The sequence below is a fragment of the Colias croceus genome, chromosome 16, assembly GCF_905220415.1.
Source record: "Colias croceus chromosome 16, ilColCroc2.1".
Lineage (NCBI taxonomy): Eukaryota > Metazoa > Arthropoda > Insecta > Lepidoptera > Pieridae > Colias > Colias croceus.
In genome coordinates this window covers 7,399,044-7,414,288 of record NC_059552.1, presented here as the reverse complement: position 1 = coordinate 7,414,288, position 15,245 = coordinate 7,399,044, and the positions used below count along the sequence as shown (strand labels likewise).

General features: G+C 31.4%; 2 protein-coding genes across 2 annotated transcripts in view; both read left to right on the top strand.

Annotated features, from left to right (window-relative positions):
- LOC123698394 (tumor necrosis factor alpha-induced protein 8-like protein) overlaps nt 1-8,272 on the top strand; it is a 44,081-nt gene extending 35,809 nt beyond the window's left edge. The window contains exons 3-6 of the mRNA XM_045645002.1: nt 4,176-4,309; nt 4,665-4,823; nt 5,201-5,298; nt 5,564-8,272. Of these exons, the coding sequence (XP_045500958.1) occupies nt 4,176-4,309; nt 4,665-4,823; nt 5,201-5,298; nt 5,564-5,735 (563 nt within the window). The 3' untranslated portion in view covers nt 5,736-8,272. The remainder of the gene's footprint in view (nt 1-4,175; nt 4,310-4,664; nt 4,824-5,200; nt 5,299-5,563) is intronic.
- A 632-nt stretch (nt 8,273-8,904) lies between these two features.
- On the top strand, nt 8,905-11,749 carry LOC123698393 (putative nuclease HARBI1). The gene is made up of 2 exons (XM_045645001.1): nt 8,905-9,476; nt 10,435-11,749. Exons 1-2 carry the CDS (start codon nt 9,051-9,053, stop codon nt 11,254-11,256), a joined length of 1,248 nt encoding a protein of 415 aa, XP_045500957.1. The 5' UTR covers nt 8,905-9,050; the 3' UTR covers nt 11,257-11,749.
- The last annotated feature ends 3,496 nt before the right edge of the window (nt 11,750-15,245 follow it).

Here is a 15,245-nt window from a genome sequence, read left to right as displayed (position 1 = left end):
GTTTTGTTATGTAGTTTATTTTGGGCATGTATGACTTTTAAGTTACAATTATTTATGCAGCTTTTGTTTGGGCTGATTTTTCAATCCTTGGATAAAACTTATTCGTCGAATAATGTATAAAACTACCATTTTAAAAACGTATTCTATAAATTGTCCGTATTTGACAGTTTACGTGACATTTTAATACTATCGTGTAATACTTTATTGGACAGATAAGTTTTATCCAAGCATTGAAAAATCGGCTCTAAATAATCCAACAAGAATCCAACAATCTATTTCACTTCATAATGAAAGTTATTAAATGAAAGAAAGTCCTGCATAAAAAAATCTACGAATAAAAATATGTTTTTAATTAATCTCTAAATAGTTAACTCCCTATCAATTTTATTTGATTTTGCAGTTATGAAATATGAGAATACAATTTTGTTTAAAAAGATAAAAAGTATTATATTACTAACTTATATGATATTGAAATTTCTAAACTAATACATTTCTACAATATCAATGAGATAAAATACATGACCACGAAAGGTCAAGTAATACAAAAAGTTGTAACAAGCTTAAGCATACAGAACTAGGTCTTTGTTCCGGCTTTTCCCGGTTTCAGAATAGAAGAAAATTAAATTCGTGTATTTATACTTTATAGCTTATTTCTACCAGCTATACCAAACTTATTATGTTCTTAGGACTAAAGAAGAGTATTTTACAGGTATACAAAATGAATAGACGTGACATTGATTGTGAAAATTCGCACATTACCTTAATATTAAATAGTAACACATACATAAGAGTACCTAAATCTATACAATGAAAGCAACCTAACAAATCTTCACCTGGCCGTAAGCCTGTAAACTCGAACAAAAGAAAAAGGTTGGCTACATTCGTAGTAATAATTTTCTCTCCGTTTTCTTGGGAATAAGTGGGTCTGGAATAAATATCACTTCGTGACATTGTCGCAAATTTGTTTTTGAAAATACGATCAGATTTCTATGAGTAAGGATTATTTTGGATGTTAAAGTTTGTAAGTATATATTTATTGAATTTATATTTTTGGTTTTACGGCATTCAAATGCTTTATAAATATAAATTTATAAAGAATAGAAAAAATTCGATCACGAGGCGGGACTCGAACCCGTATCCTTTCGCGCCATTCTGGCGGGTCACGAGTGGCTGAGTTGGTCATGCATCCGCCCGGATTACCTACGTTTAGTACTTATAACCTTATTGAATGAATAGAAGTATTCATTTAGGGTAAACCTGTATTATCAATGGCATAATAGATCCGTTTTTACGTTCAAGCCTTTATTTAAAAAAAAAAAAAAAAACATAAAATCAAGTTAACAATATATGTACGTATTTTCAAAAGGCACATAAATAAACAAAGCTTTTATTGAATCAAGTTATACAAAGAGTCGTGCGACCTCTGAAAGGTTACAAGGAATTACATTGGCCTCCACTACCTAACGTTTCCTTTCATACATTATTTAATTGACTTGATAGTTGATACACTATCAAAATTAAACCTTTATAATTCAAAAGTGATGAGTATCTACGTGCCTTTATGTTTTGAGTTTTATAAAGAATACATGCACATTGTAAATTGATTTCTCTTTTAGCATCCAAAATAATAAAACTCGACGAAACGACAACACAGAAAATTATGTCTGGAATATCGACACATATAAAATTATTTTATCATCCATTATAATGAATTAAAACCATATACTTATTTAGGGTCTTAAAACTTTATAGATTGTTCAGGATAATTATTTAAACTATGCTGTAAATAATAAAACTAACTTTAATATTTCACGCATCAAAAAACGTCTTGCAAATGTTATCCAAATATATTACACGTTTATCAAGACCCTTCAGGTAAAGGGCTTTATCGTAATGCCTTCAACGTTCATGACATTGGGCGTACAGTCTCCGAAGGTCGTTTGCTCACGCGATACGATGATATTCGGTCATTTGGCTACGGAACTTTGCAAATGACCTGGTACTAGTTTTGGCTTACGAAACCCTATGCATAGGTTGCAAGTTCGTGTAAGCTAATATGCAGATGGGTTTTTTCAATATATGATATTTGAAAATCGTACAAAAACACTTTGGAAAACCTTTTGTATAGATTAGCATATTGGTTTAGCTTACAAGGGTGTGGATTGATCGATGTTTTGGTTCCCGATAATATTTATGGAGATAGGAGCTCACTATAATGTTGAGACTTGTATAATTGATTGCTTTAGTTATGTTTCTTTTTTTGGAAAAAATAAACTTACATTTGAGCATGAGATATTTAAGTGTGTGATTAATAAAAGGCCTTAATTATACTAAAAATTAATTCATAGAAGAAACAATTACAATTTTTGCGTATTGTCTGTTTTTTACAGTATTCTGTTCATATTTTTATTCATATCTATTTCGAGAATCTTATTCTAGATAACTTTAATTCGCATCCTCATTATGTTTACATCTCCATGTCTTCGCCGATTCCTAGAAAAAGAGATTACTAGTCAAAACTAACATGTCTAGGATTATAATTTATATACAGCTCGTTAATAAACAATATTTTTTCCAGAGTGTATTCGGGATAAAACCTTTTTACAAGATATTTCTATTATCTGTGACTTCATCAAATATGAAGAGGATCTTCTCTTATTTTTTGTACGTTGACTGTATTTTATAGAGCTTCGAGAATCATTATCAGTTTTTCAAAATTGGTATGGTTATATAATTATTATTGGTGTAGGGAAGTAGGTGGTTTTGGTGTTGTGAATTATCTTCTATTGTTAGGTACCTTATGAGTGTGAAAAAGATGATATATCTACATAAGTATATTTTGTGAGTGCATGTGCGTGCTTTTAAAATTCTGCAATATTTTTGTGATAAATTTTATTGGTATGGATTTTGTGTCTCCCTGATTCATAATATATGGGTTGTTATCAATTAATTACTTGGATTTTGTAGTTTTGTGATTCCCCAAAAAAAAAAAATGTTAGCCCCAATTTACTTATTATTTGCTCCTCTTAGCCTTGCGCTCATTAATAAATAATAACAAAAAGTATGTCATAATTTAAAATATATTTAATCTTCTATTATTAATTTATACTAATTAGTGGTCTACTACGTAAATTGTTACTCATCCGCTCTGCCCTTGACCACTTGTTTTTGTCGTGATCAATTGGTGTAATTTAGTCACTAAAGCTAAATTTACAATTTCTTAATTAACAACATACTGTTGTTCGTCGTATAGTCTGGTATTGTTTTTGTTTATTTTTTATTTTTTCCCATATTCAGTTTTTTTTTTGCATCCTTGTTTTCTTCATCCCAAATGCTTTAAAAAATGCTCCTAATATTGTACTTTTGCAAATGTGTTTGCCTATAAAAAACTGATTTGGTTGAATTTCGATATTTGATTTGATAATGATTAGGTGTGTGGAATAACTGATAATTAATATTCTTGAGCAAGTAAAGTCGTGGAGTGTTTAAGTTAGTTTGTTGTGAAAATTTATTTTTCTTAGCTTTTAATTATGTTTATGATTAAAAGCACAGATTTTTTTAATAGTTATATCATAGGAAAGATTTAACCCACACCCGGCGGCTAACAAAGTCCATTCCTAACCACTGCGCTTACCCACATGCACACCACATCTATCTAACTTAAGCTCCCTTTCTTAATTATCCTTAAAGACTTCTTAATTTTTATTGTTAGAACGTTATAATGTTCAGTGAATTCGTGTCAAGTGATATTTGACCCGATGTTGCATTGGGATCGTTAGCATCTGCTTCAACAGCTGTTGTTTTGTTGTATAAAGTATTAAGTTTCCTGTTTTTAATACAAGTGTAGGTATTCAAGGTTATAATCCAATTGAAAGATGAATTTGTTATTATATTAATTCAAGCCATATCGGTTTTGTAATAATAAGACTGTTGTTACCATGAGGAAAAGCAACAAATATCTATGATAATATGAAGAAGAATTATAAACAATTGTAAAACTTTTTACAAAAAAAGTTTAAAGTTTGAGCTTATCCTAATTTACGCCTCGTTTTCTTATGTAGTACAATAATTAGGTATAAAATACATAAAGGCAACATACATATACATTCTTAATAATTAGTTACAATATCTTTTCATATCAGTAAAGGCAAATTTTCACAATCGTCATGTTACAGCGATGGAGGGCGGCGCGTGGTGCGCCCGCGACATATCGCTGCGCGCGCAGAAGAAGTTCCTGTCGCGAGTCGGCGGCGCGGCCAGCGCGCGCGCGCTCGTTCTCGATGAACATGCTGCTAAGTTGTTGGATCAGGTACGTTGTGTGATAAAATATTATATTAAATATTACGTAAAGGTTCTTCTCGTTTGCCAAATTCATGTATCTTCTGCTTAGTTAATGTAGAACCAATGACTGTAAGAGCATATTATGGTATTTAACTTAAATATTTTGAATATTCTGGGTGGACAAATAGTTTTTATGAGCTTTAAATTGCATAGAAACGATATTTTTTTCCAACATTTCGAACTAATCATCTACGCGCTGTAAATATTTTGATTAAAAAAATAAAGTCCAAATCCCAACCACACTACTATATGAATAAAGGTTCTAACAACAGCAAATCTTTTGATATTATCGTCAAATTTGACCTGTAATTATAAAATTTCAGTTCCTAAACGTCCTCCGGGAGCGCGTCGAGAAACGCGAGGCAGAAAAACTTGTGAAACACGTGATCAAGTCAGCGGTAAAGCTGGGCGTGCTGCGGCGGCACGGCCAGCTCACCGCGGCTGACGAGCGTGCGCTCACTGCCTTCCGATCCAAGTTCCAGGTCACTATTAAACTTAGAATTGTGTTTACTCCTGTTTATTATCAATCAATTTCTTTTACTCTGCTACTGTATTAAAAGCGACGACCCTTTTCCTAGACAACTTATTAGTGAAAATGATATTAATGTTGATCTGTGGATAAGAGTGCTTTTCCACCAATGATGTGTAAGAATGTGTAGCGAGGAATATCTTTTTTAAGAAACCAATAAGGCTTCCTTTACCTCGTACATTATTGCTGGAGAAGCACCCTAAGACTGTGTTTCCACCGGTGAAAACACACCACGTGAAAACACTACACATAATAAATTACCTCAATTCGTAAATTATTTAGTGCAATGTAATGTTTCAAATTACCAATAAATTTTATGATACTTTCCAGACGGTGTTGATGGCTGTGGTATCTTTCTCGGAGGTGGAGTTCTCGTACGACAGAGGCTTCCTGCAGGACGCGTTGAGGGAATCTCATCAGTCACTCAAGTAAGTACATTTATAAATCTATTAAATAAACCAATATTATTATACAGATGGGAGTAGGTTCCTCAAGATTTGTTTTTGGTTATGATTCCTGATATTTGATAAGATTTAGTAATACTATTAGTTTATCGTCCTGGAGATATATCTTATTAAAACTTATTACAGTTCACTCTCCCATCTTTTTATACAGCATTTAAAAATAACTCCAAAAACTAAATGCATATTAATTTATAGTCCAGACTTAAATTTATTATCTCAATATTTTCAGATCAGTAGTAGAGCGCCATCTATCGGACAAGTCGGTATCTCGTCTCGCCGGAGTGTTCGCGCTCGCGTCTCGAGCCGACCTCTTAGACTCATTATTCGCGGGACAAATAGACGAAGGAGTGCTCAAACTGACCAGAATGCTGCGAAAAGAATTAGACCGAGGCCTGCTTTAATTCCGAATAATTGAATTTTTGTGCCGTCCTAAAAAATTGCTAGCTTCTAACACCTAAATGGTTAGGGTGGTAGTGTCTGGAATTAGCGGTAACAAGGAAATTGGTTTTAGTTCAATGTTAGGTGCTATTTTTGAACGCTGCAAGTTGAAATGCAGGCGTTCTGTTTAATTTTTTTGCAACAATCTGATGGTGAATTGATGTAATAAGAATTAGAAAGATGTGGAAATAATAATGTGGAAGATAAAAAAAAACCTTCTAACGGCTTACGGCATATACGAGAAAAGGATGCCGTATTTATAAAAATCGCGAAAGAGTGAATATTTCGATTAACTTGCACTTTAATACACTTTAAAACCCAGTAGTGACGATTCAAATATCGCAAATTAGATAACAGGGCACTTAATGCAAAGCAAGAAAATTTTTCAGCATTTACTTTCAATGCTTTTTTTATTCGATTGCCTAAAGGAGCATACAAGTTGGTAATATAAATTAAAAAAAAATCACTCTCGTTGCGTATGAGAAACCGACAACTATACAATGCTATTTTTATGAAAGCTGGTAATTGTTTGTGTCAAATATAAGACATGAAGAAAAAATTATGATACAGAGAGAAGCAGTTTAACATACCTTTTCAAATATGTTTAATGGGTGACCTTAAGTTGTTGTTGAAAAGATCTGAAGTCTAAGAGAAGAAACAAAAAACCACTATTAGGGGTTAATTGCTTAAATTATGCTCTCTACTCGGTACCAAAATAAAAACAAAAGCAAAAAGACTGTTACAAATACTCAAAACTTTTTAAACAGAGAGTACGAACAAAAGAAAATTGTCTTAACTATAATGAGGTCTTGACTATAATATCAACCAAGTATTTAGTAAGTCATTTCTTTGTAAGCGATAGTTATGCTTGTGTGACGTCATTTACTCAATTTAATATTGCACCTCATAAATATATTATGCATAGGACATAGACTTGCCCAGTTTTTGCCTCATGTAAATATTAAGAAAAAATTTAGTAGATATGGTATAACTCAAAATATAGTTAATTAAGTTGTAATCGTATGTTCGCTGTTATAATGTTGTTAGGATATTTTGTGTAAGAAATGGATTGATTTTTTGTTATCGATTGAAATGTGATGTTGATTGTTTTTTGTTGGATTGGTTTCGAAAGATGAAAAAAGCATATTATTTAAAACAAGAACGAAATTCGCGCGCAAAATAGAGAGCTATGATTGGTTGAAATGAAAACGGGATTGAAAAAAATATGACGCAATAACGTTATTGACCAATGATATTTTGGTATTTTAATTACTTTAACATTTTATTTTTTTAACATAATATGACAGGATGACAGAAAATTCGTGAAGGAGAACTCTTTCCTAACATATCTCATAATGTAAATAAAATTAAGTTTGGATGTTAGAAAATATTGATTTGATGTGCGTTGTTTCTTTTGAAGATGCTTTCTGGATCTGATACTTGCCTAATTTGATATTAAATTGCATTTTTATTCACGCATTTAATGTAAATATTAGGAATATATTATAATTACGGTTACCGATTTATTAATCGTTTAGGAAGATCTTTGTGTCTTGACAATATGTAAAATGATATTATTATTGTATTTGTTTGTATTTAAGCTAAGATAATGGACAAATGATGAGTCTTTTAATGTACTAACGCAAAAATGTAGCCACGTTCAAGAAAATATTTTCTAAATTGTAATCCTTTGTACAAATTATAGGCTGGTTTCACAACTTCTGAATTTGTTTTGTTTAGCTTATCTGTCAGTTAAAATGATGAAAAATTTATGAATATGTATCAGTGACTTATCAGTCAGTTTATCAGGAAGTCGTGAAACTGGTCCCCATCATCTATCCGTTTATTGTATTTAATGAATCCGTGAATACAAATTGAAATATCTTTATAGACAGATTTAGTATAAATTTATATTATTTTAATAAAATTTAATGGTCTTACCACAAAACAATTTAAACACAGTCTAACTTTAAACCAACTGTCACTTTAATAGTTGTCTTATGTGAAATACGACAAAACCGGATTAAGAGAACCCGCGCTTAAAGTTAAACCCTGTCTAAAGATTTTTGTGGTAACACAATAAGGTTTTCTGGCTTGAATTACATATCTGCTCTCTACTCAAATAGTTTTTGGAAATGATTTTTATTCTGTACCAACAATTTCGGACCAAAATCTTTCTACATATCTATATTGTATATTATTATGTACTCATATCTTTTTATGCAATAAATGTATCCATTGATAATAAGATTTCGCAGGTTCGATTTTTAAAATTTCAAAAAAAATCTGTAGTCGTTTTTTTTTTTCGTGTGCAAACTCTTGCCAGATGGAAATAGTGTCAAAACGAATTAAAAAAACTAATAATTGCTCTTATTTATCTTTGTCTATGTCTGCTACGCACGAATTATAATTTATTTTGTAATGAATGAAAAGTTTAAAATTTTCGTCCATAATGTAATTGTATTTTACTTGCCAATTACGCAATAAATGTTTAATTATATGTATGTAGTTTTTGTGTTTAGACATTATGTGAATAATGTGAAATAACTGAATGAAATATTGCCATGTTTTAATAAATTTAATTATTGTAAACAATCTGCTAGTACGTCCACGGCCTTATTTGTTGGTTGGTTTTAGCTAGATGATATCAAAGACGTCCTTAACGGCATGACAATATTGTTAAATATGCGATAACATTTAGCTTTGTATGTCTTACTTTATCAAGGGTTTCATATCACTCGATTTTAAATCTAAGGCTACTTACACACTAGCGATTAATTGTCTCAATGTAAATTTAAGTGTTTTCTTGTGCGTATATTGTGGAAATAAGTTAAAGGCTTAAAATCAATTTTTGAGTTTGAGTTAATTTAATAGAATTTTGTGAGATAATCGTTGTGTAAATTAACATTTGATGTATTCTATAAAATAATGTTTGTATTTAACGCTATGACCAAATGTAATGGTAAATGTGTTATTTAGGGCCGATTTTTCAATGCTTGGATAAAACTTATACATCCAATAAAGTATTACACAATAATATTAAAATGTCACGTAAACTGTCAAATACTGCAGGCAATTAGAATATGTTTTTAAAATGGTAGTTTTATACATTATTCGACGAATAAGTTTTAAAGCGGCTACTCACGACCCTAAAATCACTGGCGATATCGAGACAGTGAAATCGGGGCTGAATCGGCGATAAAATTGTCTCTACTCTACACACGTCCTTGCCTGTCAGTACGTAACCGACCGTGCTACAGACTGCTCGTTTTTCCGAAATGCCGCCGACGCTCTCAAAACAGCAGAAAATAGGAATTGTCTTGGCACTTACTACGGTGCCACCTAATCAGAGACGAAAAAGGAGGATCTGGGTTAAAAACTGGTTAATGAAACGCCATGAATTAAGCCACATGAACGTCATGAGACATTTAGAAGCAGATGATTTCAGAAACTTTTTAAGAATGGATATTGAGTGTTTTGAAGAGCTCCTCAATATGGTGACACCATTTATACAGAAACAGGATACCGTAATGCGAGAATCCATAAGTCCGAGAGAACGACTTACAGTTACTTTACGTTTCCTAGCAACTGGACAAAGCTATGAAGATTTGAAATTCAGTGCCATAATATCGCCGCAACTTATGTCCACAATGATTCCAGAGACATGTTGTGCTATCTATAATTGTTTGAAACACTTTATTAAGGTAAGTAGACTGAATTCTTATAGAATAATTAAAACATCAATTTAAAAGTTTTATTTTATTTATTTATATTAAGCAAAAACATAGTTACAAGGTATTTAATACTATTTATTTTATTTTTTATTAAAGATCAAAAAGTCCTTCATGTCTGAGCCAGTTCCTCTTTGAACTGTTGTGTCACTTGTACAATTTGGAAATTCAGTGGTAAGTTTTATGTCGGTCGACGATGAATGTGTCGCGTTGGTTAGATTTACGTATTCAGAAGAAGGTTGTTCAAATGTATATTGTGGGATAGACTGTAGAAATGGTTGTACAGTGGAGTTATACTCTGGAGATGCTTGAGGGAATTGTGACATCATATGATGTTGGGGTGGTTGAGGAGAAGGTTGTACCGTATGCTGTGGAGGTGTTTGAGGGGATTGTGGTATAATAAATTGTGTAGATGATTGAGGGGACGGGTGTATCGCATATTGTGGAGATGGTTGAGGAGACGGTTGTGCCAAATATTGTTGATATGGCTGCGTTGATGAATTTGTCACTGAAGAGCCAGAGGAATAATGATAGTAGCGATGTGGAATGCGAGGATGTAATACTGTGTGTTGTGGAGATAAAGTGATACTAGATTCGTCTGTCAATTTGCCAAGTTTTCCGTAAAATAGGGCATCATTGATAATTTTTTGGGCAATCACTTGTTGATGGGTACTCAGGTTTTTTAATTGAACGCCTATTGACTTTCCTATTATCTCCCAATCATCGTCTTGTCGAGTCATCAGTGTCTGAGCAGCATCCAACAGTTTTTCTTGTTTACTTTGTATGGACATTTTCTGCTTCTTGGGCTGTGAACTTTTTCCAGAGTCCGCGGGCCCCTCTTTATCACATATTTCTGTATTTATAATTTGTGTCGATGATGTCGATGCTGATATATCTGGTGACGTAACGTTCCCTTTACTTTCTGTTTCAGATGCCTGCAACGCAAAGTGAATGGAAAGATAATGCTAAAATGTTTGAAGAAAAGTGGCAATTCGATCACTGTGTTGGTGCAATAGATGGGAAACATATATCCATAGAAAAGCCACCGAGGAGTGGCACGTTATTCTATAACTATAAAGGCTTTTTTAGTACAGTTCTGTTCGCCGTAGTAAATGCAAATTATGAGTTTATGTATATACATACTGGCATTAACGGAAGCGTCTCTGATGGCGGTGTCATAACTCATACATCACTGTATAATAAATTAATGACAGATAAGTTACATCTACCACCATCGTGTACGTTACAGGGCACAAATATTTCAGTGCCCTACACGTTTTTGGGAGACTCAGCATTCGGCATTAATAGACACATTATGAAGCCATACCCATTTAAGAACATAACTCACGAGAAAAGGATTTTCAACTACAGATTATCACGAGCAAGGAGAGTAGTTGAAAACGCGTTTGGAATTTTAGCAGCACGTTTTAGGATATTTCGTCAAAGAATAAGTGTGCACATTGATAATGTCGACAAAATTGTGCTCGCTTGTTGTGCCTTACATAATTATTTAAGAACAAAGTCAAAAAATTATATCACAAAAACATGTGTCGATGCTGAAAATATCAATGATTCTACTTTTCGTTATGGTGACTGGCGGGAAGAAACCACAGGACTTGTATCTCTAGCGCAAATCAGTGAAAAAGAGCGCAATAATGAAGGCAACAACGTGCGAAATAAATTTACAACTTATTTCAATGGAAACGGCAGAGTTTCTTTTCAGGAGGATATGTTGAGAGTAGTTCCTACATAAATTTAGTGTGTATGTGTATCTGACAAATAAAACATCAGTTTATAAATTACATATATTTTTTTCTTACGTCATCCAAAGTATCCGTTCCAGGTCGGCATGGCTCCGTCGTCCCCTCTAGAAATTGGAAGAGGGGGTAATACCATAACGCTGGTACATAGATGTCATTGGACCCCGATCCTGTTTGCTTGGAAGCATTCACCTGAAACACGTGAATTGAGATGTACCAAAAAGCGTGAGCTTAAAGTAGGCAGCTCTATTTAAGAGCGTATAACCCTCTTTTGGCGGGAAAATGAGAAAAAGACAAATATCTCGTGATTGAGAAGGAATTTTAGTAAAGTGCTCTATTCATTGACTGGGTAATTGTATTTACAATTATTTAATACATTTTACAAAGTTTTATATTATTAAATGAAGCAACAAACGAAAAAAAGCAATCACGAGATATTTGTCTTTTTCTCATTTTCCCGCCAAAAGAGGGTTATAGGCTCATAATATTCTACATGATCTTACCTTCTTCAGCTCTTAGTATTATCTAAGCATTGAAAAATCGGCCCTTATTCATAAATAAATGTATTAGAATTAATGAAAACATGAACAAATTAATTTAAAATATATTTCGTTAAAAAGACAAAAATTCAAATTTCTTTTTTTTTACATTTAGATCTTAAAGTATTTTTTGTGTGTCATTTAAATTTAAAACGTAACACGTTGTAATAGGTTCTTTTTTACGAAATCCGCTGTTATTTTACGTATATTTGTACATAGCTTTGAAACTTGTGAACCAATGTACACAATCACTAGATATAATAAGCGTAGATTTGCTATTAAATTGATCACATAATACAGCACTATATGGAGTAGATCTCAATATTATGTATTAATTTTACTTAAATATCGCCTCTATTCGTAAGTTTTTAAAGTGTATGTAAGATTTGATATCAAATATACAATTGATAAAGAATTTATGTCTTTTATTTTTCTATAAACAAACATAACATAACCTAACTTCAACGGTGCATGAGCGAATGCTCATTTTTACTGCATTCTAAAATATTCTGTGCGATGTCCATGACTGAACAACTCAGAATACGACTTTTCATTTTCACTGAAAGATCACGAAAGAATGCTCTTGCTCAAGCTCTAGACACACTCTAGCTCTATTCGTTTGAGTAAATGCACTGTAAAAAGAAATTGACCTTTATTATAGCTATGTCATATTTTAAATATAACGACATCTTGAACGACATCTATTGGATTCCGATGGGCAAGAGTTATTGACCTACTGTGTAAGTAGTCTATATCACTTTCTAGGCGCCAAACTGACAAAATCCATACCATAAAATAGGTACGTTGTTTTTGAAACCACTTGAAATTTACCAAAGGAGTTAACCCTTCAAATTAAAAATTATCTACATTCTACATGAAACCAGAAACTGATTAAATTTCTGTTACGATATTTTAAGAACTTTTTTATTTATAATGACAGGAAGAAGGAATAGAATTTTCCTAAAATATTCAGTGAGGATAAAGGTAAATAAAACACACAATTATTGTGAAAGCACCAGTCAATAATTTATTCACTAAAATTTCTTAGTATACAAAACTGATACCGGCTGTTTCCGTTAAACTTTAGAATATAACACATAATACGATCAAGTTAATACATATCTAAAATAAATAACTACACAGTGCATACATATAAATATTATTCATATAATTATAAAATAAATTATATTTAGAACTAATTTATAAGTGTAAATAAAACTTTACGTGTTATATCCCAAGGTTTTAATATCATCGGTGACCATAAACTATTATATGCCAACGGAAAAAAAGCAGTATCCGAAACGCAAAGAGTCGACTGTAAATAATTAGAACCAAAAAATTTATATGTATAAAATAAAATGAATTTTCAATTTATATACCTAAGTATATGTAAAATAAAACAAACTAATTATGACATATTATAGTTTATAATTATATACACAATGTTGCTTTTTAGTGAATGCTTCAAAATGCATCTACTACACGTAATTATACAACAGAAAATCACGAACATAACATCTATAGTGTTCGACATTTAGTAATTTAACACTAACGATTAGTATGAAATATTTATGAGATCAAAATGACTATATACAAGTTACAATTGGAATGTATTAAGTATGGAGTGGTTACTAAATATATACACGTATCCCTATAATATTATATCGATGTTGTAACACAGGACATTTATTTGGTGTGACCAAACCATGTCGTATTGTTACATCTACAAATAAAGAAATGAATTCGCGCCAATTTTTTTTATTGTCACTACAAAAAAATATACACATACTATTATATATTCTGATTATTTCAATTATATGTTTTACATAAAATAGATGCTACCATATGGGGATACTTTCCGATTCTATAAATGATGATTAAATATTATACGGTATATTGTGATCTTAAATAACTTACTATGTAAGTAATATTTAAAATGCTACTTTTGCGATGGGATGTCTAAGTGGTAAAGGGCTAAGCTTTCTATTGTGAAATGCTAAGGTACACGTGACCAAAAGCCCAAAGTTTTATGAGCCTTACAATACTTAATCTAGACATTTAGTACGTCTACAATTAGTATAAAATAGATTTTTTTTTCTTTACTCTAACTTAAATATTATTTCATGAATTGAGTATTATGAATTTAATGATTTTGTTTTTTTGGAATGTATTTCCAATTAAAAATACACCAAATATATCTTTATTTTTCACATTCAAAAATACTACAACATTTAATGAGAATTTCGTCAAAAATTAACAATAGAATGTAAATTAATTCGTTCTTCAATACATATCGTATCGTGGAATCATAAAAGATGACTCACACTTTTTTACAAGAGCAAGCAATTAATTGCGTCTTTATCAGTTTTTTGTTGATGAATTTAATTTTATGTAAATATCCAATAGAGATAGTGGATATGTAACATTACTTAGCAAAAGTGACATCACTGGGAATCAAGATGTGCGCTTCCAAACAATTAATTAAAATGGAAAAACTACGACTTAGTATCTTATGTTACTCGATCATTAATTCTAACCAATAAATGGGTTATTTAAGAAATAAATTTTTCTATCTAATACAAAATATCTACTTTCATTTCATTACCAATTTAAATTCTTAACGAAACTTCCTGCTTTTGAATTTTGGCCTGTTATAATTTTTTTTCGTTGTTACAATATAATCGAAAATCGTTGGCCTAATTAATACTACTTTGATTTGTATGAATATCAATTGCATTTTTATTCAGTGTTACATTCAAAATAATATGATAAAATATAATAATAATAAGTCCTATAATAACAATACGAAACATGAAATAAATATTAGAACTTCTTGAATTCCAAATGTTACAATCACATTCTACACGGTAGAGGACTTTATACACAATAAGGATATTTAATCATAGATTTTGAAACTACAAATCAAAAATTTATATGCTTATAGATGATAGACAAATAGGTACTTTTTCAGAATGAATACAGAGATCAAATTGTAGTGGTGCATTTAGGTACACCAAATGAGCGTGTTTTGATTGATTAGATATAGGTTTTCTTCAAACACTTATCATCCTTCATTCAATAAGAAAGAGCGAACAACCAATATTGCCAATTTGGTCTAAACGCACCTTACATAAGAAAGAAAGGAAATTACAATCCAAATTATAGAGATAAATACAATATGTCAAATTGCTGCAAGTGCTTAATAAAACCAATTTATAACAAAAGGGTTTGAATATTTTCGATTATTATTCCGTGTTTGATTAAAATGTAAATCCGTGTCTGATTGTTCTTTACTCCGTAAAAACGCGGTAATGAATATTCTTTTGCAGTACAAACGATGAAGAATGATAGCAATTGCATAGAGAAACTTTCGTCAGATTCAGAAAATAAATTGGTTGATTAAATAACTTTACAGCAAATTCACACAAATATTCGACGCCAAA